The 26,149-nt window shown below is 55.2% G+C and overlaps 1 protein-coding gene across 3 annotated transcripts; it reads right to left on the bottom strand.

Annotated features, from left to right (window-relative positions):
• Positions 1 to 323: 323 nt before the first annotated feature.
• MLC1 (modulator of VRAC current 1) lies at positions 324 to 26,149 on the bottom strand. Of its 3 annotated transcripts, none has more exons than XM_030815323.1 (13): positions 26,012 to 26,149; positions 25,346 to 25,503; positions 24,933 to 25,168; positions 23,250 to 23,339; positions 20,214 to 20,267; positions 19,791 to 19,892; positions 17,819 to 17,920; positions 17,220 to 17,291; positions 14,684 to 14,800; positions 10,783 to 10,839; positions 8,947 to 9,069; positions 5,062 to 5,226; positions 324 to 2,518 (listed from the first exon to the last, which is right to left on the bottom strand). In XM_030815323.1, exons 3-13 carry the CDS (start codon positions 25,107 to 25,109, stop codon positions 2,444 to 2,446), a joined length of 1,134 nt encoding a protein of 377 aa, XP_030671183.1. In that variant the 5' UTR covers positions 25,110 to 25,168; positions 25,346 to 25,503; positions 26,012 to 26,149; the 3' UTR covers positions 324 to 2,443. The 3 variants fall into 3 exon arrangements, with proteins under 3 accessions (XP_030671183.1, XP_030671181.1, XP_030671182.1); XM_030815321.1 differs by lacking the exon at positions 25,346 to 25,503 and adding an exon at positions 25,562 to 25,621 and having other exon boundaries at positions 26,012 to 26,029; XM_030815322.1 differs by lacking the exon at positions 26,012 to 26,149 and having other exon boundaries at positions 25,346 to 25,571.

Raw genomic sequence — 26,149 nt, 5'->3', positions numbered from 1 at the left:
TTAAATCAACTTTATTTTGCATGCAACTTCCCAAGATAGCCCAAAAGGGAGGTTCTGCCCCGACTCTGAAGGGGCTGGTGGGGGACTTGAAGGGGGCGAGTGGGGGCGTCCCCTGGCGGGGGTGGTTCCTTTCCAGCTCCCTCCCTCTTCCCCGGGGAAGGCCACTGGGCTCTCACCAGCCCCCAGTACTGGCCTCTAGGGGTTACACAAATCGGTGAGTGAAAAGCTGGCCCTCCCTCCACCCGCCCCTCCTCCCTGTGTCCCGATGTTTTCAGATCTGAGTGAGCTGACCCTGCTGAGACCCAGTATTAAATAGCCACAGCCACGTCTACGAGTCAGCATTTATTGCTCAAGCGTATTACACAAAGATGTAGATTGAAAGAGGCAGTTCTTTTAAACCCCATTTGTCCGGATTTTTTAAGCGCTCTAAAATAAGAAAATAAGAAAGTGCAAGCCAGCAAAAACGCTCCAAGTGCCTAATTCTGGCTCTGAAACTTGAGCTCTCTGGTCTGCCCCCAAGAAGACATCAGCCCACCCCGTGCTGTCCCTGTGGCTCCCACCCCATTCCCAGGAGGAGACCCCACCAGCCTCAAAGCTGCAGGGAGGTGGGGGTGGCCTACAGACAGGGTGGGGTCTGCATCCGGTGCCAGTGAAAGTGGCCTCTCCTCTCCCACAGTGGCGCTTGTTTGGGGCCACGGCCAAAGCGTTTGCCCGGCCCCTGACTCTGTCCTTCCGGAGCTGCCAAGGACTGCAGAGAGGACCTGGCTTGTCCCCTCTCGGAGCAGCTGGGGAGGTGTCTTGCCTGCATCCCCCCCTTGAATGGTTGAAAATAATGATTCCACTTCTCATGAACACCATGAAGGTATCTTGGCAGCCAGAGTCACTCCTGTTCCGCAGTGAGAAACCTGGGAGGGTCCTCAAACCCCCTGGCAGGGTCTGCAGGCCGCCCCATCCAGCTGCATCTCCCAGGCCTCCTGGTTCTTTGATCCTGACAGCCCCGGGCCACAGAATGCATCTCCAGGCCCTTCCAGCAGCCCATGGGGGACCAGTCAATACACCCCACGGCAGTAAAGAGAAAATGTTCATGTGTTCTCAGATCAGAAGGAAAGAAACAAAACCACTGTGAAGGAAAACACCTGCTGGAAAGTAATTACCAAAATAACAGCATGCCCAGTTTCACAGTCGCCCCAACTCACTACGGGTTTACTGCCGTGTCAGCTGGGAGGACCCAGGTGCCCTCGGGACGAGGAGACGCAGGGAAACCCACTCCTGGCCATGACACTGCCCAAAGCCAGTGTTATTCTCACACCCAACTGTCCCTGCAGCCTGGCAGGTGGGCAGTGACTGCCTGGGCTGTACCCTAAGACCCTAAAACAGCAGAGATGAAGAAAACCGCTGGCCCTGGGGCCTTCTCAGTGAGGGTCAAGACAAAGTACTTGCTAGGAGGTAGAGGGGGCTGGGTAAACCTTCGAGAATTCCTGGGCTCTGAACTGATCTGTCCTGCATTTTGAGTAATGGGAGCAAACACAGGAGGGAGGGGCTCAGCTTCCCCTGGTCACTGGGGCCAGGGAGACGTGGTCCAGCCCGTTTACAAAGCCTTAGATGCAGCCCCACCCCCAAGAACACTGCCTGTCACAGCAGCGGCCACGTGGCACTCCAAGCTGGGCATGACAGTGCCTGGGACGTGGGCAGCGGCCAGGACGTGGGCCGGTCAGTGTGGCGGCAGATCCCTCTAGAATGACTGGGTCTAAGTAGGAATACAGGGCGGGCGACCCGGCGTGGACTGGTGTGGATTTCACTTGGGAGAGCAGCGGCAGCCTGTGTCACTTGTGCCTGGGCTCTGGAGGAGGGGCCCCCATGGCTCCTGGGCCAGGACAGAGGCGCCCAGCCCTGCTCTCACTGTCCAGGAAGAGCCGCTGGGCAGGCTGAGCCTGGGGCAGGTGCACCTCCCAAGGAAGTGGATAAGATCCCACTGGGCTGACTGGGCGCCCGGGATAGACCCGACGTGTGTAGGGAGGAAGCCAGGTCAGAGTGGGCAGGAGGCGCAGGGACCCACAGTCTGGCTCCCGGTCAGGTCCAGAGAGCCCACTCCAGCCCAAGCCATGAGAGAGGCAGGAAGAGGAGCTGGGGCCAGCTCAGGGGTGGGGCTCTCGAGGCGGAGCTGGGGGCCCTTCCTCGGCCTGGGAAGTTGCAGCCATGCTCCTGCTGTTAGGACACGGGAGCCACTCGGAGCTGACTGAGCTGACTGAGGCACAGACTAGCCAACATTGGCCTATTTTAAAATTAAACTACCCTAGGAAGTGAAAACCCCACCTGCAGCCTGGTTTGCCCTCACACAAGGGAAAAGAGGTGTTAGAAGCAGTAGCTCAGGGCGATTAGGGGTTGTGCGTTTCCGTGCTTGGGGCCAGGCTGGGCGCTGCCACCCGGTTTCCGCATCTTGGGGTCACTGGGCCATTTGCACCACGACGGCTCTCCAGGCTTTCTCCTTGTCAAACTCCTTCAGGGGGCTCCTGGCCACCTGCAACCGAGACAGGAAAGGTGTTACTTCACCAGGGCCACCTGTGCGGCGGGAAGGGGGACACGCCACTCGGCCACAGGCAGCGAGCAGCCAGCATTCAGAAGTTTTCTTCGAATGTGAAGGAAGTGGGGGAACTAACCCCTGGGCCTCTATGGAAAGAGATAAAGGCCTTCACTCCCTCACTGTCCCACAAACGCCTGCGTCCCCGCACACACGGTCTCTACAGAGCCTGGGATGGAGCAGTCCTTCACTCAGCCCCTTGCCCTGGCTCCGGGGCGCGGAGTGGGGGGAGGCCACCCAAGGGTGGGCATGTGCCTGACGGCCGAGGAAGAAAACACTTTTTTTTTTTTTTTAAATTTATTTTGCCAAGATTAAGGACACACCTGTGACACAGCCTCAGGAGGTCGTGACAATGCATGCCCAAGGTGATTGGAGCACAGCTTGATTTTACACTTTTTTTTTGAGTCGGAGTTTCGCCCTTGTTGCCCAGGCTGGAGTGCAGTGGCGAGATCTCGGCTCACCGCAACCTCTGCCTCCCCGGTTCAAGCAATTCTCCTGCCTCGGCCTCCCGGGTAGCTGGGACTATAGGCGCCCGCCACCACGCCCGGCCAATTTTTTGTATTTTTAGTAGAGACGGGGTTTCACTGTGGTCTCGATCACCTGACCTCGTGATCCACCCGCCTCGGCCTCCCAAAGTGCTGGGATTACAAGCGTGAGCCACCGCGCCCGGCCAGGAAGAAAACACTTAAGGCAGAGGTGACCAGATGCCTCCAGGCAAAAGGGAGGACAGTGCCAGCCCCAGCCGCCCACCCTGAGCCCCAGCTGCCCACTCTGAGCCCCAGCCATCCACCCTGAGCCCCAGCCGCCCACCCTGAGCCCCAGCCGCCCACCCTGAGCCCCAGCCGTCCACCCTGAGCCCCAGCTGCCCACCCTGAGCCCCTGAGCCCCAGCCATCCACCCTGAGCCCCACCCACCCACCCTGAGCCCCAGCTGCCCACCCTGAGCCCCAGCCGTCCACTCTGAGCCCCTGAGACCAGCAGTTCTGGGATCCAGGGAGAGCATCTCATGCGTCTGACTCTGGGCCTTGCTGGTCACAACAGAAACCCAGGCGGGTCTCATTTCAGGCCCAGGGACTGCCGTCCTAGCAGGGAGACTGACCACAGCCAAGAAAAACAGCAGCAAAGCAGCTGAGGAGGCAGGTTAAGGGAACAGCAGTAGGGAGGGTGGAGGGTGGGGGCGACGGGGTCGGCTGAGAAATGAGCCAAGGGCAAGAGAGCGTCCTCCGGGACTTAGCGGGCACTGGAGGCTCTGCACCGAGGTTCTGAGGCCAGTGGTGTGCCGGACACAGGAGGGCAGGGTGTGCAGGGCAAGAGCAGCAGCCGGTCCGCCCAGGGTGGCCTAGAGGTGGGGCAGGACTCAGAGCCCCGCTGAGTGGCTGCCCGGGTGTTTGGGCATCAAGGTGACAGTCCTAGTGGTCACTGCACCTGAGGGTCAGCGGGCAGGTTTGCCCAGGGGAGCACCGCCAGGACCCGTAGCTTGGTGGGGGGAAGACGCTGAGCCTCTGCCTTTCAGTTGTGGGGGCAGCGAGACAGTAGGCAGGGCCCGGGGGGAGCATTGTTCAGGCGGTGACAGGCAGAAGTTGTTGACACCCCAGCTTTACGGAGCCCCGCGTGCCAGGCTGGGTCGGCATTGCCTTCCCTGCAGAACCGCGTCCCCACCAGAGACCAGGGAAGGAAACTTCAGGGCCTGTGGGAGTCCTCACAAAGCCCTCTTCTGTGTCTCTAAGAGCAAATCTGAAAGCATTAAGTCCAGAATATTTCCCAGGGATGGCTCTGGGTTTACCTAGGGTTTGTGTTTGTATTTTTAAAAGACATTTTACGGCCGGGCACGGTGGCTCACGCCTGCAATCCCAGCACTTTGGGAGGCCGAGGCAGGTGGATCACGAGGTCAGGAGTTCGAGACCAGCCTGGCCAACATAGTGAAACTCCATCTCTACTAAAAATAGAAAAATTAGCTCGGCTTGGTGATGGGCACCTGTAATCCCAGCTACTCGGGAGGCTGAGGCAGGAGAATTGCTTGAACCCAGGAGGCGGAGGCTGTGGTGAGCCGTGATCGCGCCACTGCACTCCAGTCTGGGTGACAGAGTGAGACTCCTTCTCAAAAAAAAAAAAAAAAAGAAGAAGAACAAAAAGACATTTTACTTCTTTGGGGTTTTTCTGGGGTGTTTTTGAAAATACAAAGTGGCACAATGAATCTTCGAGGGTTGCGTCATGTGGCCCTCGGAGGCCCTCACCAGGACAGGAGCCCCACGCAGGCCCTCCCCCCCCCGCCCCAGGCCTCTCACCTCCCCAGCTGGGCACCCCTGTGGGCCACTCACCTCCCCAGCGCCCCCTCCCCCTGCAGGCCACTCACATCCCCCGCTCGGCACCCCTGTGGGCTACTCACCTCCCCAGCTCCCCCCCCCCACAGGCCCTCACTTCCCGGCTGGGCCCCCTGTGGGCCACTCACCTCCCCAGCACCCCCTCCCCCTGCAGGCCACTCACCTCCCCAGCCAGGCGCTCCTGTGGGCCGCTCTGGGTGTCCCAGGATGCGCCCTGCAGCCTTGCGCTGACCTTGAAGCGCACGCACTGGATGGCGGTGCCCGTGTTGAGGCCGGCCTGCAGCAGGAGCAGCAGCAGCAGCAGCAGCAAGAGCACGTCGTAGGATGGCTGCAGGCGGACGGAGGTGTGAGCAGGGTGGCCCAGCCGCCCTGCAGCCCAAGAGACCAAAGCTCCCTCGTGCCCGCGGCCTTCACAAAGAGCAGGTGCCAGGGCTCGAGTCGGAACCCCAGTAACCCAAACACCTTGTTGTTTCAACAACCTGATGACAATCATTCTAGCTCAAGTAATGAGGTCAGTTCTGCTTTAAATGCCATCAGCTTGTGTTCAACGTGCGGGAATAAAAGTGACTGAGCCACTGCCAGGCCCTGTGGACAGTGCTGGTTGCTAGTGGTCAAGTCGCTCCACCCCTCCTGCTCCAACACGCGCAAGGCTCGGTCCCAGAGCCAGAGAGACTGTCCGCGGGAGGCAGAAGCACTGACCGTTCCGTGTCCGCAGGATCCTGAGCAGAGGAGACAGGGGCAGCCGTCCTGGGAGGATGGGGGCACAGATCCCCAACAGCCTCACCCCTGGGCCCCAGCTGCTAGGAAGGAAGGGGCAGGAGGCAGCATGGTGAGCTCGGCAGGGAAGAGGATGGAGGGAGTGGCCACGGATGCAGGGGACCAGAGAGTGACCACAGAGCACCCAAAACCCTCTGTGCCCGTGGATAGCTTTCCAGTGTTGGCTCAAGAAAAACAAAGCAACTAAATGTTAACACACAAAAGAGCCAAACATCTATCCAATGTCACTGCTACAAAAAATAAGAGAAGAAACAGAATGAACAGCTCTTCTCAAGTTAATGTAAAACTTTTTTTTTGCGACAGAGTCTCCCTCTGTCACCCAGGCTGGAGTGCAGTGGCGCAATCTCGGCTCACTACAACCTCTACGTCCCAGGTTCAAGCGATTCTCCTGCCTCAACCTCGCCAGTAGCTGGGATTACAGGTACCTGCCACCACGCCCAGCTAATTTTCGTAGTTTTAGTAGAGATGGGGTTTCACCATGTTAGCCAGACTGGTCTCCTAACCTCAGGTGATCCGCCTGCTTCGGCCTCCCAAAGTGCTGGGATTACAGGCATGTGCCACTATGCCCGGCCTGGATTTTAAGTCATTATTAGAAAGTCTGGTACTTGTGTTTCCAGCTGGAGTTTACCCTGGAGGATGGTAAAGGCACGGGCCCCATGTGGTCTTTGCTCTTCAGTTGTTGAGACACCATTTATTGCAAAGCCTATGCTTTCCTCAGTCTCAAAAAAAAAAAAAAAAATCCAGAGCCATTAAGGAAAATATTAATCAATTTAACTATTTAAAAAAATAGCTTTCACATAACAAAAATCACAACAAGCAGAATAAGAAATAGCCGCCAGGCTGAGACCACCATTTGTATCCTCCATCACAGATGGAGCTGGTCTCCCCAGGCACCAGGGTTAGCGGAAAATGGGCAGTAGACATGAGCAGAGTCCACTGAAAAAGCAATGCAGACGCCCTCATGCTTCGTAAGAGGTCCTCGTCCTCACCCACGTTGAGACGGAGGTGCTCCCACCCGTGTCACCGGACCCCAGCGTGACACCCTCTGTGGGGGGCTGTGGAGAAGTGAGCACCTTCACGCCATTGGCAGGAGGGAAGGTGGACAGCCCCCATTGAGGAGTTCACTGAGATTTAACAGCATGACGGCTGCACCTACCCTCGACCCGGCAGTCTCTCTCTTAGCTGGATATCCTACAGATGCACTGAGGATTCAAAAGGAAGATGCGTGTAGGTTGTTCATGGAGGAGTTATTTATAGTAGCAGATGGTTGGAATAACTCAGTTTCCATCACTAGGGACTGGCTGGGTTGACCGGGCAGTCAGGAGCGATGAAGGAATTCAGAAGAGCTCTGATGCCCTTGGGTATCGAGAAAACGCCAGGATAAATTATTAAGTTTAAAAAAACAAGCAAGGGGCCGGGCACAGTGGTGGGAGCCTCTCATCCCAGCACTTTGGGAGGCCAAGGTGGGTGGATCGCTTGAGCCCAGGAGTTCATGACCAGCCCGGGCGACAGAATGAGACCCTGTCTCTGAAAAATAAAATAAGTAAATACATAATTAAAAAGCGAGGTACATGGCTGGGCACGGTGGCTCACATCTGTAATCCCAGCACTTTGGGAGGCCGAGGCAGGCAGATCACTTAAGGTCAGGAGTTCAAGACCAGCCTGGTCAACATGGTGAAACCCTGTCTCTGCTAAAAGTACAAAAATTAGCCAGGCGTGGTGGCGCACGCCTGTAATCCCAGATGCTCCGGAGGCTGAGGCAGGAGAATCGCTTGAACCCAGGAGGCAGAGGTTGCAGTGAGCCAAGATTGTGTCACTGCACTCCAGCCTGGGAGACAGAGTGACACTCTGTCTTAAAAAAAAAAAAAAAAAAAAAAAAAAAAAAAGGCAAGGTACAGAATAGCGATTCTAGTATACAAGCTATTTTGTAAGAAAGGAAAAAAAATTATCATCTGGTTGCTCGTAAGAGGAGCAGGTCAGTCAGGCATGAGACCACAGCTTCTCTGAGCTTATCTTTTATAGTTTGGCTTTTGAACCACATAAATATTTTATATATTCAAAAAATACCATTTTAAAAAGAAAAAAAGCACCAAGCCCTAAAATGGAATACAACCAGAGGCCATTAAACTTAATGGGGCATTGAACCCAGAGGATAACCCCACACAGAAAGGGGCCGACTTCTCTGGCTGGCGTGTGGCCGCCCCCTCCTAGCAGAATGCATGCCGAAGACAACAGGGAAGCCTCAGGCTCACTCAGGAGACGGCCCCTGGGTGGTAATATTGTCTCTTGTAATCGCGAACAATTATATGCATATTGTAAGACAACATGAAGTAGCAGATACATTAAATGTCACAGGAAACAAAATATTTGGAGTAGGAGTGGGCGAAGCAAACACCAGAGAAGTGAAGAAAAAACCCTGGGCCGGGTGTTGTAGCTCACTCCTGTAATCCCAGCACCTGTGGGAGGCCGAGGACGCTATCCCCCATCAGACAGTGACTCCATCCCCCATCAGACAGTGACTCCATCCCCCATCAGACAGTGACTCCATCCCCCATCAGACAGTGACTCCATCCCCCATCAGACAGTGACTCCATCCCCCATCAGACAGTGACTCCATCCCCCATCAGACAGTGACTCCATCCCCCATCAGACAGTGACTCCTATCATCCCCCATCAGACAGTGTGACTCCATCCCCCATCAGTGACTCCATCCCCCATCAGCACAGGTATGTTGACCTGGAGCAAACAGCTTGAATACAGGTCTTCTAATGATTTGGGTGGCAAAACCATTTATACTGGAAAAAAAAAAAAAAAAAACACTAGGTATCTAAGAAATACGTCTAGCTACACGTGCCTGAGCCTTAGAAGTCGTGTTAGAGATAAGCTCCTACTGGGCCAGCTCAAAGTAACAGGACTTTGAATTCTCCTTAAATTCACCCATTAAACTCAATGCAGTTCTGATGCAAATCCGAAAAGCATGTCTCATAAACCCAGGACAGATTCTAAAATGGGCTCAGGGACAGAGGGGGTCCCAGGTCCCTGTGAAGCAGGTGGTGGCCCCAGATGCAGGGCGGAATCGAGGCCCCGAAGCCCTGGGGCCAGGCTGGCAATGGGGAGCACGTTCACCGCTGCCCAGGAACAGCGGAGGAGGCCCCGCCTGGAGCTGTCCCTGAAGCCGGCGTCCCCAGAGTCCTAGGCAAAGCCAGCAAGGGCCAGGCCAACACGCAGAGCACCGCATGTCTGGAGGGCTCCGAAACAAAATACAACTCACTTTTATGGCTGGCGGGTAATCTTTAAACATCTCCACGATTCTCATGATGCTGAATGACAGATATCCAGAGGCTGTGAACAGCAGCGGAGACGTGAGGCTGCTTATGGCAATCAGGACCTCCACCTGGAAAAAAAGCACGGGTTGCAGGGCCACGGCCCCCGAGCCTGGGAGCCCAGGACAGGGAGCATGGCCAGGGCTGGGGCGGGGTGGGGTGGGGGATGGCCGGGCACTCACCGGCATAGTCCCAAGCTGGTTCCCTGCATGGCTCCTGCTGACACCTCTGCCTTTTCTTTTTTCTTTTCTTTTTTTTTTTTTCTTTTTTGAGCCAAGTCTCACTCTGTCGCCAGGCTGGAGTGCAGTGGCACCATCTTGGCTCACTGCAACCTCCGCCTCCCAGGTTCAAGCGATTGTCCTGCCTCAGCCTCCTGAGTAGCTGGGATTACAGGCGCCCACCACCACACCTGGCTAATTGTTTTGTATTTTTAGTAGAGACAGGGTTTCACCATATTGTCAAGCTGGTCTTCAACTCCTGACCTTGTGATCCACCCACCTTGGCCTCCCAAAGTGCTGAAATTACAAGCACGACCGGCCTGCCTTTTCATTCACAGCACAGTGCCACAAGTTTTGAAATATGTACCATCTAGGCACGGTGGCTTACATCTGTAATCCCAGCACTTTGGGAGGCCGAGGAGGGCGGATCACCTGAGGTCACGAGTTCGAGACCAGCCTGGCCAACATGGTGAAACCCCTATCTCTACTAAAAATACAAAAACTAACTGGGCATGGTGGCACATGCCTGCAGTCCCAACTACTTGGGAGGCTGAGGCAGGAGAATCGCTTGAACCTGGGAGGCGGAGGTTACAATGAGCTGAGATCGCACCACTGCACTCCAGCCTGGGCGACAGAGCAAGACTCTATCTCAAACAAACAAAACCAAGAAACAAAAAACATTTACCTGCAATTCTCCACTCTTGAAATAATAGCCCTTCCGCATGGGTCACCTCCTTCACTGCTCTGAAGTCTGTCCTTTTAACCCATCCCAAATCTTCCTGTTTGACCCATCAAGTCTCAGAGACAGCCTTCACTCATGCCAAGCGTGGGCAGTCACCTTGCAAAGCACTCAGGGCCCACATTTTGGCAGCAGTCATTAACCAGTTCGTATCCCACCGCTGCCAGTTTGTGGCAGTTTCGGCCGGGCATGGTGGCTCACACCTGTAATCCCAGCACTTTGGGAGGCCTAGGCAGGTGGATCACCTGAGGTCAGGAGTTCGAGAGCAGCCTGGCCAACATGGTGAAACCCCGTCTCTACTAAAAATACAAAAATTAGCCAGGTGTGGTGGCAGGCGCCTATAATCCCAGCTACTCGGGAGGCTGAGGCAAGAGAATCACTTGAACCTGGGAGGTGGAGGCTGCAGTGAGCCAAGATCGTGGCATTGCACTCCAGCCTGGAGGACAAGAGCAAGACTGCGTCTCAAAAAACAACAACAACAACAACAAAACAAAAAAACAAAAAACAAAACAAAAAAAAAATTGACCAGCCTTAGGAGGTACAGATGATGCTCAGACACTGGTCTCCTTCCATGGGTTAGGCACACAGAGTGCTTCCAGCATCTACACCACCTTGCTCAGGTCTGCCTGTCCCTGGGAACAGTCCCTGCTGGGCGGGCCAGCCTCTGCCTCCCACAACCCCCACCTTCCTCATTCCGCAGGCCCTGCAGCCCAGTCACTGCATTCTCTCGGGCTGGAGCCTGGTCACATGGCACCAAGGGAGGGCTGGGCCAGGCCCTGGCCCCGCTCAGTGGGTCCCTGGCACCCAGGGGTGAGGGGTTCACCCACCAGACACTTGCTGGGACACTCTGCTGTCACATGACTGGCAATGGCACTTGGAAAGCACTAAGAGAAAAGAAAAAGGAAAGATTTTAGAGGAAATAGTCCAAGAAGTCGAATTCGAAATGTGTGCTCTCTCACCAGGGACCCCTCCATCCAGGCTGCCTGGCTGGCTTGCTGTGGGGGGTGGGGGGGATGGTGCGGTGCCCAAGGGCACAGCTGGGGCAGGGATGGGTCCACAGGGAAGCAGGGGTAGCCTCTCAGAGGTTTTCTGTGCTCTCTGTTCCTCAACCATTGGTTTAAAATTTTAAGCCTGTAGAAAAGCTGCAAGAGCAGTGCAGGGGTCATCTGAGGCCCCAAAATCACCAGAGTCCTTGACACTCACATCTGTGCTCTCTCCAGCTGTCCCAGACAGCCTGACGCCTGAACACCTGAGAGTGCTAGCAGAGCCCAGGACACACTCTTGCACACACCCGAAGCAGGACCACGCCCGAGAGACTCCACGTGGCGCCGATGTGGTCCATGCCCAGATTCTTCCGGTTGTCCTCATCATGTTCTTTTTTTTAAATTTTTTAATTTTTCTTTCTTCTCCTTTTTTTTTTTTTTTTAGATGGAGTCTTGCTCTGTCACCCAGGCTGGAGTGCGGTGACGCAATCTCGACTCACTGCAACCTCCGCCTCCCAGGTTCAAGCCTCCTGAGTAGCTGGGATTATAGGTACCCACCACCACACCCGGCTAATTTTTGTATTTTTACTAGAGACAGGGTTTCACCATGTTAACCAGGCTGGTCTCGAACTCCTGACCCCAGGTGATCTGCCCGCCTCGGCCTCCCAAAGTGCTGGGATTACAGGCATGAGCCACCGCACCTGGCCCTGGTCATGTTATTTCTAGAGCTGTCTGTTTGTTTGCTCCTGATCCGGATTCAGTCTGCCATTGCACTCGTAGTCTCCTTGTGGGTCTCTGTTAATCGGGGAGTCCCTCAGCCTCTGTCACCTCCGTTACCTGGACGCTTCTGGGGGATGTAGCCCGTCAGCTGCAGTCGGGCCTCCGTGTGGGACAGGATTCCTTCACGATGAGCCTTGGGGAGCCTCGGAGGAGACCCTGCAGTGCCCCAGGGTGTGGACTGCCCCTTCCTGATGACACTGACTTTACTCACTGGGTTAGGGGGATCTGCAGGTTCCTCTGTTGGATGGGCACCTCTTCCTTTTTATAATCAAGAAATGCCCTTTTCCCACTTATTGTGAGGAGCCTGCCTTAGTTCCGCACAATGTGGGCAGGGGGAGGACGCATGCTCTTCATCCTCTTTATCCCCCCGAAGGTGGCCAGGTGCCTGCACATGCCAGCACCCCAGCCCGGCCTGCTGGGGAGGGGGCTGCATCAGCCAGGGGCTGTGGTGAGAGGTTGGGCAGGACAGAGATGGGCTCCGAGCAGGGGAGCCTGGGCAGCAGGGAGAAGACTGGGGAGCTGAGGGGCTGCCAGTGCAAGGGCCCCAAGCCAGCTGCAGAGGTGGGTGTGGCCCTGGCCAGGGAGGCTGAGGTGTCAACACAGGGGTCTCTCCTGGGCTTGGTGCTTCTGAAAGGGGCTTCTAGTTGTAAGCAGCAGTGAGGGCACAGGAAGGGATGGTGGCTTCAGGGCGGCCTATTCAGGGCCCCAGTGAGCCATGGGAGGGCGGGAGTTTCCCTGTTCACCCAGCATGGCCACTCCGGCCCCTGCCCTAGAGGGCCAGGAAGCTCAGCCACAGGGGCTGGGGCAGCTCAATCAAGGCCCTGCCCTGGAAGGGTCCAGGCCTGCAGCCCAGCCCCCAACTCCAGCCCCGAGCACCTGCCTCCAGCCCATGGTGCAGGCCCTGGGCCCCTCTGCCGCACCCAGGCCAGACTCAGGCAGGTGGAGCTGGCTCCCCCACCACGCGCACCTCAGCGCTCTCCCCTCCTCCTGGGGTCTCCTGCCCTGAAGAGAGGGTTGGGAGTATGGGTGGATTTAGGGGCGCCCAGGAGGCAGCACCTGATGGGCATGGGGTGCTCTCGGGGAAGATGGAGAGAGCAGAGCCACCCCCGGGGCAGGAGGGGTCTGCAGGATGGGAGGGGCCTGTGTGATGAGAGCTGACTGCAGGGACAGGGAAGGGGGCAGGGCGAGTGCCTTTCATTCTCAACTTTTTGGAGGTATGTGGTCTCCGTCTCCCTCAGCTTCGGGATGTAATCCCTGCGTTTCAGACCCCAGGGTCGGTTGTGCACACCTGCAGGCGTCATTCTCTCTGTCACAGACCCGCTTGGGTGGGCACCCATGTGAGTTCTCTGTCTCGGTAGCTGGCCCCGGTCCTGCCCCTTCTGGAGGTGTGGCTCCATCCCAGCTCGGTCCTGCCTGGGTCTCTTTCCCTCTCTGAGCACCTCAGCAGCCCACTAGGTCGGGCACTGGTGTCCTGGGGTCATTGCTCTGAGCCTACTTGCTCCCACAGGGAGCTGAGCCACAGCTGCTGCCAGTGGGATGTGTCCACCCGGCAGGTGTGGGCCTTCTCGGCAGTCCACCCAGCCATACCGGTCCCCGGAAGGCATGGGCCACAGCAGCTTCAGGAAGAGCCCCACTGCTGCCCGGGAGGAGCCTGTAGCTGATGCTGGGTGCTCACCATTCCTGCTCATGTACATAAGAGGACAGGGGCAAAATCTAAAAATCCACACAGCATGAGACAAACCAGGGGCTGGCCGTCAACACTGGTGTGCAGGCCACTACGCGGCAAGGTGCTGAGAACCGCGCAGGGTCTGCGTCCGGAGGCAGGTGGGCGGTGGCCCCGGGTGGGCCACAGGCTGTGAGGGGATCTGGGGTGTGGAGGGGTTGCTCTAGACTCACTGTTCTGAGGGAACACACCTGTAATCCCAGCACTTTTGGGGGCCGAGGCAGGCACATCACTTGAGGTCAGGAGTTCAAGACCAGCCTGGCCAACATGGCAAAACCCCGTCTCTACTAAAAATACAAAAAATTAGCTGGGCGTGGTGGTCCACGCCTGTAATGCCAGCTACTTGGGAGGCTGAGGTGGGCAAATTGCTTGAACTCGGGGAGGGGCAGAGGTTGTAGTGAGGTGAGATTGAGCCACTGCACTCCAGCCTAGGTGGCAGAGTGAGACTCCATCTCAAAAAAGTAAATAAAATAAAATAAATAAAACAATGCCAGCTGGGCGCGGTGGCTCACGCTTGTAATCCCAGCACTTTGGGAGGCCGAGGTGGGCGGATCACGAGGTCAGGAGATCGAGATCACGGTGAAACCCCATCTCTACTAAAAATATAAAAAATTAGCCGGGCGTGGTGGCGGGCGCCTATAATCCCAGCTACTCGGAGAGGCTGAGGCAGGAGAATGGCGTGAACCCGGGAGACGAAGCTTGCAGTGAGCTGAGATCACGCCACTGCACTCCAGCACTCCAGCCTGGGTGGCACAGCGAGACTCCGTCTCAAAAAAAATAAAAATAAAAACAATGCCCATGTATTGAGCATGTGGCGTGTGTCAGGTGCTGTGTGATGCATCTGCTGCGATAACATTTAATATAAAGTAATAACAGAAATATGCTGTATTGTATAAAACACATATTGTAATATAAATGCATTATATATTAGAAAATTATATAGAATAATAAGCATCTATAGCCTGACATTCATATGTTAAAAAGATTAGAATAATAAAAATAATTGGTATTTTTTTCAGGAAAAATAATATAAAATAATCACACAAACTAATATAAAAGCAGTTAATACTTGGACTCATTTAATCCTTAACTCCCCAGTTCTTCTGAATTGGGGGGCCGACGAGGACCCTCTGTGGTGACTCCCTGTCTGAGTGCACCAGGACTGAGCTCGGGGCGCAGCCACGCAGGATCTGAGCAGCATGGCCCACAGCGGTTGGCGGGCGGGCCAGAGGGGGTACTCACGGCCACTAGGATCCAAAAGAACGTCACTGAGAGGTGTGGGCCTGAGACTGAGTCATCCACGTTCAGGGCAATGATCCCCCCGAGGACGGCAGAGATGCCTGCGATTACCTCGACGACCTGGAGGGGATGGGACAGCATCGGCGCATGAGGAAGTGGAGATGCCCCCAGATTCCCAGAATGCACTGTGCAGACATGGACCCCCAGGAGCAGGGTCTGGTGGGCTGGCCCCAGATCTAACCGTGGAGGAGCCCACCTGGACAGACCCCCAGCCTCACCTGGCCCAGCCCCCCTCTGCCCTCAGCTGCGGCTTTTCACGTCCCTCCTGGAGTAAAATAGCCAAAGAGGTGTTTCCCCCACTGCTGGTTTTGTCTACAGAAACTGAGGGTATTGACCTGACAGTGGTGAGGGCAGAAAACCAAGACCCTCAGACCCCCTTCCCTGTCCTCACAGTGTGGCAGGCGGCGGTGCTCAGACCCTGGACCCCATCGAAGGGACTCGGGAAAACAGGCCTGGGGCAGAAGTAGCTTCCCATAGGACACGCCCACCCGTGCCATGTGAGTTTGCCATTGCCACGGCAACACGGGACATCACCACCCCTTTCCGTGGCAACGATCCAACCACCTGGACATTACCACCCCTTTTCTAGAAATTTCTGTATAATCTGTCCCTTAGTTAGCATATACTTAAAAGTGGGTATAGATAGGAGGCAGCGCTGTCTCTGAGCTGCTGATCGAGGCACCCTGCCAGTTGGAGAGCCCTGCTCTACTGCCACTGCAATCAAAGCTGCTGTCTGTCACCACCAGCTCGCCCTGGAATTCTTTCCTGGACAAAGCCAAGAACCCTCCTGGCCTAAGCCCTGGTTGTGGGCTCATCTGCCGGGCACCATCAGGGCTGCAACAGCACCGCCAGACTCAGGGGGGGCTGGGGAAGAAACCAACGCCCGAAAACCTGCTCCCGTGAAGGATCTCTGTGAGGCCCAAACGCAGAGCTGTGGCTGGCAGGAAAGTCAGGCCTAAGGAGCCGGCCAGCAGGGGCGCGGGGGCCAGAGGGGACCTGGGCAGCCAGGCCTCGCATCCAGAAGGCACAAAACTCCATATGCACAAATAAAGCTGAATTCCCAGCCAGGCACGGCGGCTCACGCCTGTAATCCCAGCACTTTGGGAGGCCGAGGCAGACGGATCGCGAGGTCAGGAGTTTGAGTCCAGCATGGCCAACGTGGTAAACCCTGTCTCTACTAAAAATAACAAAAATTAGCTGGACGTGGTGGCGCATGCCTGTAATCCCAGCTACTCAGGAGGCTGAGGCAGGAGAATCGCTTGAACTCAGGAGGCAGAGGTTGCGGTGAACTGAGATCACACCACTGCACTCCAGCCTGGGCAACAGAGCAGGACTCCGTCTCAAAAAAAAAGGAAAAAAAAAAAGAAGCAGAACGGAAATGGAACCTAAGTGAGGACTGAAATGATAAATAAGGGGAAGCAAAGGTGCTGGGAAACGCACACAGACCGAGTCAAGCACACAGGAGGCTGTCCCACTGTTGGAGTAAAAAGGCAAAATGTCACTAAATGTCACAAGCTAGACAACAAGGCCAAGGCGGAGGGAAGGGGGACAGACCCCGCATGGTCTGTTTATCAAGGAGCATGTTAGAATATGAAGGGCAACCCCCAAAAGAATACTGAAAAATTTCCCATCCAAAATTAGAGGGAAAAGGAAGGGCGGAGCCTCCGCCAATTCAAAAGAAGGCAGGGAAGGAGGGAAAAAGGCAAAATCAGGGAAAACGGAAAACTCAAAAGATGGTAAAAATAAGTAGAAATTTATCAGTAATAACTCTCAAAGGAAATGGGCCGTATTCAAAAAGCTAGAGAGAGAGAATGACATAAGATAAAGAACAAAGTACAGTTACGTGCTGCTTATAACAACCATACCAAAGTGCGAGGCAAGAAAAGTTGAAAGTAAGAAGGAGAAAGGCCAGGCGCGGTGGCTCACGCCTGTAATCCCAGCACTTTGGAAGGCCTGGGTGGGTGGATCACTTGAGGTCAGGAGTTCGAGATCAGCCTGGCCAACATGCCGAAACCCTGCCTGCCTCTACTCAAAATAAAATAATTAGCCGGGCGTGGTGGCATGTGCCTGTAGTCCCAGCTCCTCAGGAGGCTGAGGCAGGAGAATCGCTTGAACCTGGGAGGCGGAGGCAGCAGTGAGCTGAGATCGCACCACTGCACGCCAGCCTGGCTGATGGAGTGAGACTCCGTCTCAAAAAAAAAAAAAAATTCCTCGGGGACAACAGTGTCAACACACCTACAGCAATAACAAACTCCCCCTAAAAATTATAGGACACCAGCAGCATCTTTCGCGATAAGGAAGGTTGTTACCAACGATACTAATAACAGACTAGAGTCTCCACGGATGAGGCGCACGCTGCCATGCAGTGTAGACAGCCAACTCTTAGCCAACTCGGAATCGAAACGTGACATTTAATCCAGCCTCAGTCACCCCCGACAGAGTATGAGAGAAAAGAGAAAGAAAAGGGAAGTTTTCATACTGAATAAGATTTCAGGACCCGAGCAGGAAATGGCACTTCGTCCAGAATGTTGGCGCTGTCAGACATGGAGCCCTACGAAGAAACAGAACGGTCACCCACGGTCACCCCAGGCGCGCAGGCTCAGCACTGCTGAGGGACTCAGCACTGCTGCTGGCATCCGGCCGCCATGGGCAGTGGGTCAGGTCAGCCTGAGGTGTAGATGCGAGACCACCTTGGAGTCGCCCGTGGATCTTTGGGCTTGAGGAAATGTTCACACACATTGTCCTTGTGTATGAAAATGTGTTTACAGGTATTTTTAGCAGATGTGGTGTCTCCTGGTGATCCCCTGGGGACGAGCACCGGACTCAGTCAGGCTTAGGGGGAGGGGGAGGGTACAGCATCTGTCCTCACCTCCCTGTAGCCAGTGGCTGCCAACCCCTCACCCAGCTCCAGAGCCCCTCCTGGCCGGGGTTTCTGAGACCCAGGAGAGAGGGGTCTCGTGGGGATGCCCTGGAGCAGCCCAGATCGGCCCTCCGAAGGTGACGCTGAGACCCACCTCGCTCACCCTGGGGCGATGCCTCTGCACCCCCCTGCCCGGCGGGGTCAGAAGCTGCACCCACCTTCTTCTTCTTGCAGTACTCCTCGCTGGACCGTGCAGAGATGATCACCGTGGCTGCCATGAGCAGCTCCAGCAGGAGCAGCAGGATGAGGTTGAAGTTGATCTGCCAAGGGGCACACACGCTTCAGCACCGGGCCCGCCTTTCTCACACCACCGCGTTTCAGCATCCACCGGACCACCTCATGGGCAGGCTGCGCAGGACTCTCAGCCACGGTCCCCACTTTTCCCATCCAGGGCCAGCTGGGAGGCACTGTGGGCTGCACACTCTCTCTGTCTCACACGGGCCTTTGGGGTCTTTTAGTTTTTAAAACCATTCTTAGTTCAAAGTCTGTACAAACACGGGCCAGGGCTGGATTTGGCCTTGGGCTCTGGTCTACCGACCCCATTCTGAACATTCCTTGTTCCCACAAAAGCCTTCACAGAATGTTTAGAGTAGCTTCATGCATGACTGTCAAACACTGAGAACATAAGGTTTTTCGGAGGGTAATGAAACGACTGTAGGCCCTGACCGTATTGGCAGTGACATGAATTTATGCATGTGTTAATATTCACAGAAGCATACATTTTCAAAAGTCAGTGCACTGCCTGAAAATTTTTTTTTTTTTTTTTTTTTTTGAGACGGAGGTTCGCTCTTGTTGCCCAGGCTGGAGTGCAAATGGCGCAATCTTGGCTCACCGCAACCTCTACCTCCCGGGTTCAAATGATTGTCCTGCCTCAGCCTCCCGAGTAAGCTGGGATTACAGGTGCCCACCAGCACGCCTGGCTAATTTTGTATTTTTAGTAGAGAGGGGTTTCTCCATGTTGGTCAGGCTGGTCTCGAACTCCTGACCTCAGGTGATCCACCCACCTCGGCCTCCCAAAGTGCTGAGATTACAGGCGTGAGCCACTGCGCCCGGCCTGACGATTTTTAAAATTCATTTAAAAAAGAAAGAATGCAGAACCATATTCAACTAAAAACAGAGCCTCGAAATACATGATGTCATAACTAACAGAGCCACAAGAAGATGTAGATACACCAGCAGAGGTGGGGAAGGACTTGAAACACTTTTCTTAGAAACTGACAGATCAGGCAGAGGGCGGCGGCTCACGCCTGTGATCCCAGCACTTTGGGGGACTGAGACAGTTGGATCAGGAGTTCCCGACCAGCCTGACCAACATGGTGAAACCCCTTCTCTACTAAAAATACAAAAATTAGCCGGGTACGGTGGCACACACCTGTAATCCCAGCTACTCGGGAGGCTGAGACAGGAGAACTGCTTGAACCCAGGAGGCAGAGGTTGCAGTGAGCCGAGATGGCACTACTACACTCCAGCCTGGGCGAGAGAGCGAGATTCCTTCTCAAAACAAAACAAAACAAAAAACCAAAAAGGCAGTGTGGGTGTTCCCACCAGGTCCTCCTGTGTCTGCTCATTTTTCCTGCCACGCAAGAGTGGCCAGGACATACTCAAGGCTCCTCCAGCTTTCCCCAGTCATAAAGTGCATTCCATATGCCACACAAAGCAGGAGGCCCTCGCTGCAGTATCTCAGATGAGGTCCTGGTTTTCTTTGAGATTTTCGTCTTTTTTTTTTTTTTTTTGAGATGGAGTCTTGCTCTGTCTTACAGGCTGGAGTGCAGTGGTGCCATCTCGGCTCCCACAACCTCTGCCACTCACAATTTCACATTTTTGTTTAGAGGTGCATTGAACAACTGTCTTACACAGATTGGATGAAATGTGGTATTATGTCACTGTTAATTTTTAAGGACCGTCGCAAAAAACATTGTTTACCAATAAATCTGTCCGGCAGAATCACAAGACTTCAATAAAGACAATTATTTTCTTTAGACGCATAAATCTCTCAACATTTGTCAAACTCACGAGCTATGAATAACATTTACCACCTATTTCCAGCTCGACAAACAACATTTGCTGACACCATTCGTGGGAGTGGGGCTGTGGGTGTCAGGCATCTGTGCGAAGCTTGCGTGAACTCACGTTTATTGCTGATGGGTTCAGGACTAGTTTGCAGCCAAACCAAATTAAACACGTAGTGGTCACAGCAAACGTGGAAACAAACAATATTTGAAAGTTGGGAATCTGAAAAACAAGGCAGGAGGGGTTTTCCTTCTTTGAATAATAAAAGAAAAAAGGTAACAGATAAACCACACTTCAGGCCATTAACTAAAAATTATCCTGATTAGGACATAATGGTGGGGAGTCCTGCGTGCTCAGCCCGCTCTCCTCTCCGTGCAGCAAAGGCTGGGCTGGGCAGGAGCTTTACTGTCTGGGGGGCAACCTCGGGGGCCCCTCTCGGTGCCACGTCTGTGCATGGGCACACACACAGGCACACATAGGCACACTGTCTGTCAGGCCCTCTGGCTTTCTCCCTGGCAGAGGCTGGGTGCAAGCTGGACTCACCACATTGGCGTTCCTCCTGGAGACGGTGAAGCTCACAATTGCCGAGGGGATGCACTGGAATGAAACCGGAATCCCATGAGCCCACCGCTGACCCGAGCAACTGAGATCCTGAAATACTCTAACATTTGCGCTTCCAGAAGGATCCGAATCATATTCGCAAAACAGTGTTGCCAGTCCATGCAACACAGCGGGTTGGCTTGACTAGAAGGCCCCCAGGTACTTCTCAGTTTTAATTTTTTCTTGAGATGGGATCTCACTCTGTTGCCCAAGCTGATCTTAACTTCGGGCTCAAATGATCTGTTCACCTCTGCTTCCCAAAGCCCTGCGATTACAGGCATGAGCCTCTGCACCCAACCCCCAGGTACTTCAAAATAATTTATTCTGAAAAAAGTTTTTATTTTTCTGATGTGCTAAAAAGATATTTGTTAATGAAGGCTCTTCCAGCTGGATAAGCTTCGAAGTCTAGAATGTAACTCACGCAGGCACAAGACCTGGTCTTTGCTGAAAATTACCCAAAAAGGAAAAAGTATCAGCCGGGTGTGGTGGCTCTCACCTCTAGTCCCAACTACTCCGGAGGCTGAGCTGGGAGGATATCTTGAGCCCAGGAGTTGGAGGCTGCAGTGAGCTGTGATTACACCCTGCACTCCAGCCTCGGTGATAGAGTGAGACCTTGTCTCAAAAAAAAAAAAAAGAAAGAAAGAGGAGGTCGGGTGCAGTGGCTCACACCTGTAACCCCAGCACTTTGGGAGGCTGAGGCGGGTGGATCAGAGTCAGGAGTTTGAGACCAGCCTGGCCAACATAGTGAAACCCCATCTCTACTAAAAATATTTAAAAAAATTAGCTGGGCACGGTGGCAGGCGCCTGTAGTCCCAGCTACTCAGGAGGCTGAGGCAGGAGAATTGCTTGAACCCAGGAGGTGGAGGTTGCAGTGAGCAGAGACGGCGCCATGGCACTCCAGTCTGCGTGACAGAGCAAGACTCCATCTAAGAAAACGAACGAAAGAAAGAAAGAAAGAAAGAAAGAAAGAAAGAAAGAAAGAAAGGGAGGAGGGAAGGAAGGAAGGGAGGAGGGAAGGAAGGAAGGAAGGAAAGAAGGGGGAAGGGAGGAGGGAAGGAAGGAAGGAAGGAAGGAAGGGGGAAGGGAGGAGGGAAGGAAGGAAGGAAGGAAGGGGGAAGGGAGGAGGGAAGGAAGGAAGGGGAAGGGAGGAGGAAGGAAGGAAGAAGAAGGAAGGAAGGAAGGAAGGAAGGGGGAAGGGAGGAGGGAAGGAAGGAAGGAAGGAAGGGGGAAGGGAGGAGGGAAGGAAGGAAGGAAGAAAGGAAGGAAGGAAGGAAGGGGGAAGGGAGGAGGGAAGGAAGGAAGGAAGGAAGGAAGGAAAGAAGGAAAGGAAGGAGCAAAGGAAGGAGCGAAGGAAGGAGCAAGACTCTGCGTGTGAGGGAGGCAGAAAGGAGTCCCAGAGCCTTCTTGTCCTCAGCCTTCTTGTCCCCACAGGGCCACATCAAGGCTAGGAGTCCAGGGCCAGGGAGAGAGGTTGGGACGTCAGGGGCAGGGAGGTGGACGGAGTCGGGCCAGCCCAGGCCTGTGGCCCTTGCTGTGCAGGGCCTTGCTCCTGCAGCCATGGGACCCCGGGCCCTGAGTCGGGGGCGCAGGCAGGGGCATCTGAGGGGGTGAGCACAGCCGTGCTGGGTGAGGAGGCGGGAGAAGCCCCGTCGGGGCCTGAGCGAGGGGCAGAGCTGGGGCCAGGACAGCCAGGCTCAGCTCAGCACCCACTCAGGTGCCACGAGGGCCCAGGGTAGAGAAGAAAGGCCGGGGACAGGCCTGAGCGGGGCCAAGGCTGGGCAGGGGTGGGCACTTGCCCATATCTGGCAGCCGCTGAGGCTGAAGGGGCACAGCTCACAGCTCCACTGGGATAAGAGCGGCTCCTATGGTGAGGATAAAGGCCACGGAGAAGCTTCCAGAGAGGGCAGCACAGTGGGACGGGTCACCTGCCCCAAAGGGCTTTGTTCTAAGGGAGCAGAGACCCAGGACAGCACAGGGTGGGGCGTCCACTTTGTTTTTAAGACATTTGTGGGGCGCTGCTGGGGACAGTCACCAACAGTGTCCCTAGAGAAAGGGCCAGAGACCCTGCAGGCATTTGGAAGCAAGAGGAGGGGAGAGCTCAGGACCAGCTGAAGCAGGAGGGGCATGGGGTCAGCGGCTTGCGGGCCAGAGGGGCATGGGGTCAGCGGCTTGCGGGCCAGAGCCCAGGGGCCAGCCAGCACGATACTCTAGCTGCCGGGACGCTGGGGAGGCAGTGGCTGGGGCTCGCGGAGGACCAGGGGTCGTGGTTGTCTGTCCTCCCTTGCTCTGAGGATCAGTGGGTGCCCCCACCGGCCTTGGCACCGTGTAAGTTTCTAGAAACACAGCATGAAGCTTTGGGAGGGCGTGGGGCGCAGGTCCCAGTCCCCTGAGGGCAGATGCTGCCAGCTCTGGTAGGACGCAGCCGCAGGCTCAGAATCAACACGCAATTCCCTGCACAGGCGTCTGCAGAGCAAGGTTCAGACCGGCTTCATCAGTAATTCTCAAAGATGATGAACTCTATGTGAAACTAAAGTCATATGAAGACTTTTTTTGTTTGTTTGTTTATTTGCTTGTTTTGAGACAAAGTTTCACTCTTGTTGCCCAGGCTGGAGTGCAGCGGCATGATCTGGGCTCACCGCAACCTCTGCCTCCCAGATTCAAGCGATTCTCATGCCTCAGCCTCCTGAGTAGCTGGGATTACAGGTGCCCACCACCGCGCCCAGCTAATTTTTGTATTTTTAGTAAAGATGGGGCTTGTCCATGTTGGTCAGGCTGGTCTCAAACACCTGACCTCAGGTGATCCACCCGCCTCTGCCCCACAAAGGGCTGGGATGACAGGCGTGAGCCACTGTGCCCAGCCCATATGAAGAGGTTTGAATGAGGTACAGGTGACAGAAACCTGCACATCTCAGAGCAAAGAAACCAGAGCACGTGCCAGCGAGCTTGGGCACCAGCAGAGGCATGGAGGAAGCTGCTTACGGAGCCTGCAGCACAGCGCAAGTAATCCATCTCAGCCGGGAACACATTCCCCAGGTACAGCGAAAACCCGGAGGTCACCAGGAGGCAGCTCTGCAAGACAGCGACAGAATCCCAGGTTACAACGCGCCCCATCCCCAGGCTGGACCCTGCCCCTTCAACTTCCACTTCACTGTCTGTGTGTTGGTGACTCACCCACGCCCCCCAGCATCAACCACACCTGCACCTGGGACCCGCCCATCCTGGACTCCTCCTGTAGGACAGACGCAGCCCTGCCGCAGCCCAGGACATGGACCAGCCTCCCCCAGCCATGTGGGAGCATGGACCCCCACGCTGTTATCTGGAGGAGAGAAGGAAGGGGATCTGCCAATATTTATAGCAAGGAATGGCACCTCTCCCCAAAAACACCCCTGCCCCAACATGTTGTGTGTGCAGAGTCTTCCGGAACCCACACCCAGGTCCAGACACGAGACTGGAAAACAACTGCCCATCCCCCTCCGTCTGCAGAACCTAATTTCCAGATCTGGAAGAAGATCCCTCCAGGCAGGGGCTCCAGGCCCAGGGGCTCCTGAGCAGGGAAGACCCTAGCAGGAGGCAGGGAAGGTGCTCTCTCTCACGCACAGCACCGCATGGGTGAGGTGGGGAGGGGGCTCTCTCTCACTCACAGCACCCCAAGGGTGAGCCGGGGAGGGTGCTGTCTCCCACGCACAGCACCCCAGGGGTAAGACTGAGGGGAGTCAATGTCAAAGGCCACGGGGACCCAGGGTCCTGGCAGAGGAAGCAAGGTCTGGGGCAGAGGGGACCTGGCCTGGGCGGGGGAGGGGCTGCAACCAAGTCCAGGGCACCAGGCGGAGGAGGGCAGAGCCCGGAGATGGCCACCACCACCCGGGAGCCGCCTCTGTCCCCAGCTCTGAGGCGGACGCCTGTCTTGGTGGGGCATGCTCAGGCCATGGGAGGTGGGCAGGACCACTGTGGGTGCTGCAGGGGCTGCCGGCGGAGGCGAGAGCACAGGGAGGGGAGAAATCACGGCCTGGATCTCATTCTCAGCCCAAGCTACATGGAACCTGGGGTCCCCGCACAGAGGCCTGTCCTGCAGCCTGGCTCTGAGCAGCTGCACACACTCAGGCCCAAGTGGCTCCTGCAATCATCTCTGTGCCCACAACTATGCAGGGAATGGCCAGGACCCCAGGGAAGTCCCTCAGACATCTGGCGCTGCCCGTCCACCCCAGGCCTGTTCCTTTGTCCACCAGCTCCCTCCCAGCCGACCCGAGGCCCTCCCTAGGAGGAGGTCCCTGAGGTTCTCTCAGTGAGGGCCGACCTGAAAGCCTGAGACGCCTCCTCCCACCTTTGCAGGTGACCCCTCTGAGGACGCTGGGCCCCCAGAGCCGAGGGTCATGGAGACTCCCGGGGCCCATTCATGGCCCTGGGACTGTCCCTACCCTGGTGGGACTAAGCCACAGCCTGGAGCAGCTCGAGGCTGGCACAACAGACACCCACAAATTAATAAAAATAATTGTGAAAACGCAGGCAAAACAAGCTCGTCAGCATCCAACAGTTCTGCAGCAGCAGGGTTAGTCTCTGAGAGTTGCTCTCTCTGTCCCACCTGGGGCTCCAGGGCGCTGTGGTCTATCACCAGAGGGACCAGATGCTCGTGGCCCTCCAAGGTCTTAGTGTGGAGCTACTCACCCCCATCAGCACAGAGAAGACCCACGTCTTGTGGCTGAAGCAGGGGGGCAGTCTCTTCGACAGCTGCAGGTCGCTCGGCTTCGTGTCCGGGGCGTAGCTGGCGGGGTCTTGCCGGCCCCGCTCCAGCGTGGGCATCCGGTCATAGGCCAGCTCCTCTCTGAATGGCTCCTGGGTCATGGCACTTGGGGACACCACAGCTGTGCTGAATGTACAGCCACGTGTCACCAGTTCTTTATCTGGAATAAAATTATCATTGGTTTTGACCACTCTGAAGAAACTTCAATAAGTTGTTTCCAAGAAATACTTTTTAACAAAAGAAATATTGTTCATACTGAAGTGCTCTAAATTTGAAGAAGAAAATGAGCACTTGAATCTAAAAGCGAAAAAAAAATAACTTTCCTAGAAAAACAGACCTGAATAATCTGGGTTCAGGGTGAGATTCTATGCTTTAAATGCCTCATTGATCCATCTGGGCCCTCCAGTTGCAACACCTGACAACATCCATCGGCAACTTCGTCCATGAACACATCACGCCGGGGACTCAAGCACATTAAACTGCTCCAATTGGTAGCTAAACGAGAGATTGCAAAACATGCCTCTACTTAACAGCTTAATGTCTGAGCACTTACCTCCCCCGCTGCTCTGCCGTTGGGAGCACTGGTCTCTGGGTGAGGGACTTCCAGCAAGAACTATTCACAAATGAAACAAAAGCTCAGCAAACTTGAGCTGAAGGCAGGGGAAGGAGAGCTGCTTCCTGCATATCAATGAGGGGAGGAATCAGGTGGATCCTAGCAATGTTTCGTGTTGGTTGTGTAAACCACTGCCTCGGAGCTTTCAGAACCCAACTAGGAAAGGAAGGGGGCCTGCCTGTGCCACTCACCGCAGAGCTCGGGTATCTCAGAAGAAAGAAGCGTCCCTAAGAATAGAATCCCACCAAGTACACATTCTGAGCAGGCCCTGTTTCTGAAACATAACTGTTTACTCAAAGGTCTTATACATCTTTCCAAGCGGCCTTTTTCCATCCCCCACAGCCACACAGTGGCAATCTCCTTCACAAGGTCACATAAGCGTTCACGCACTTGGCTTAGCTGTGTGGCCCTTGGGCGGCTCCGGATTCAGCCCTGGGGTTTGCGTGGGCAGCCCGGATGGCTGGTAGGCCCGGTCCTGCTGCCCCCTTTATCTCTGCTCACCAAGCAGAGAAAAACCACAGCAATGTG

Source organism: Nomascus leucogenys, chromosome 7b (genome assembly GCF_006542625.1).
Source record: "Nomascus leucogenys isolate Asia chromosome 7b, Asia_NLE_v1, whole genome shotgun sequence".
Classification (NCBI taxonomy): domain Eukaryota; kingdom Metazoa; phylum Chordata; class Mammalia; order Primates; family Hylobatidae; genus Nomascus; species Nomascus leucogenys.
The sequence above is the reverse complement of the archived record's forward strand: the minus strand, read 5'-3'. Positions and strand labels throughout refer to the sequence as shown.

Coding starts and splice junctions, on each gene's coding strand:
- MLC1 (XM_030815323.1), bottom strand. CDS start 25,109: ATGACCCAGGAGCCATTCAGAGAGGAGCTGGCCTATGACCGGATGCCC. Junction 14,801..17,219: donor GGGTCCTGAAATCTTATTCA/GTATGAAAACTT, acceptor CATCCCCTCCAG/GTCGTCGAGGTAATCGCAGG. Junction 5,227..8,946: donor ATTACCCGCCAGCCATAAAA/GTGAGTTGTATT, acceptor GTCCGCCTGCAG/CCATCCTACGACGTGCTCTT.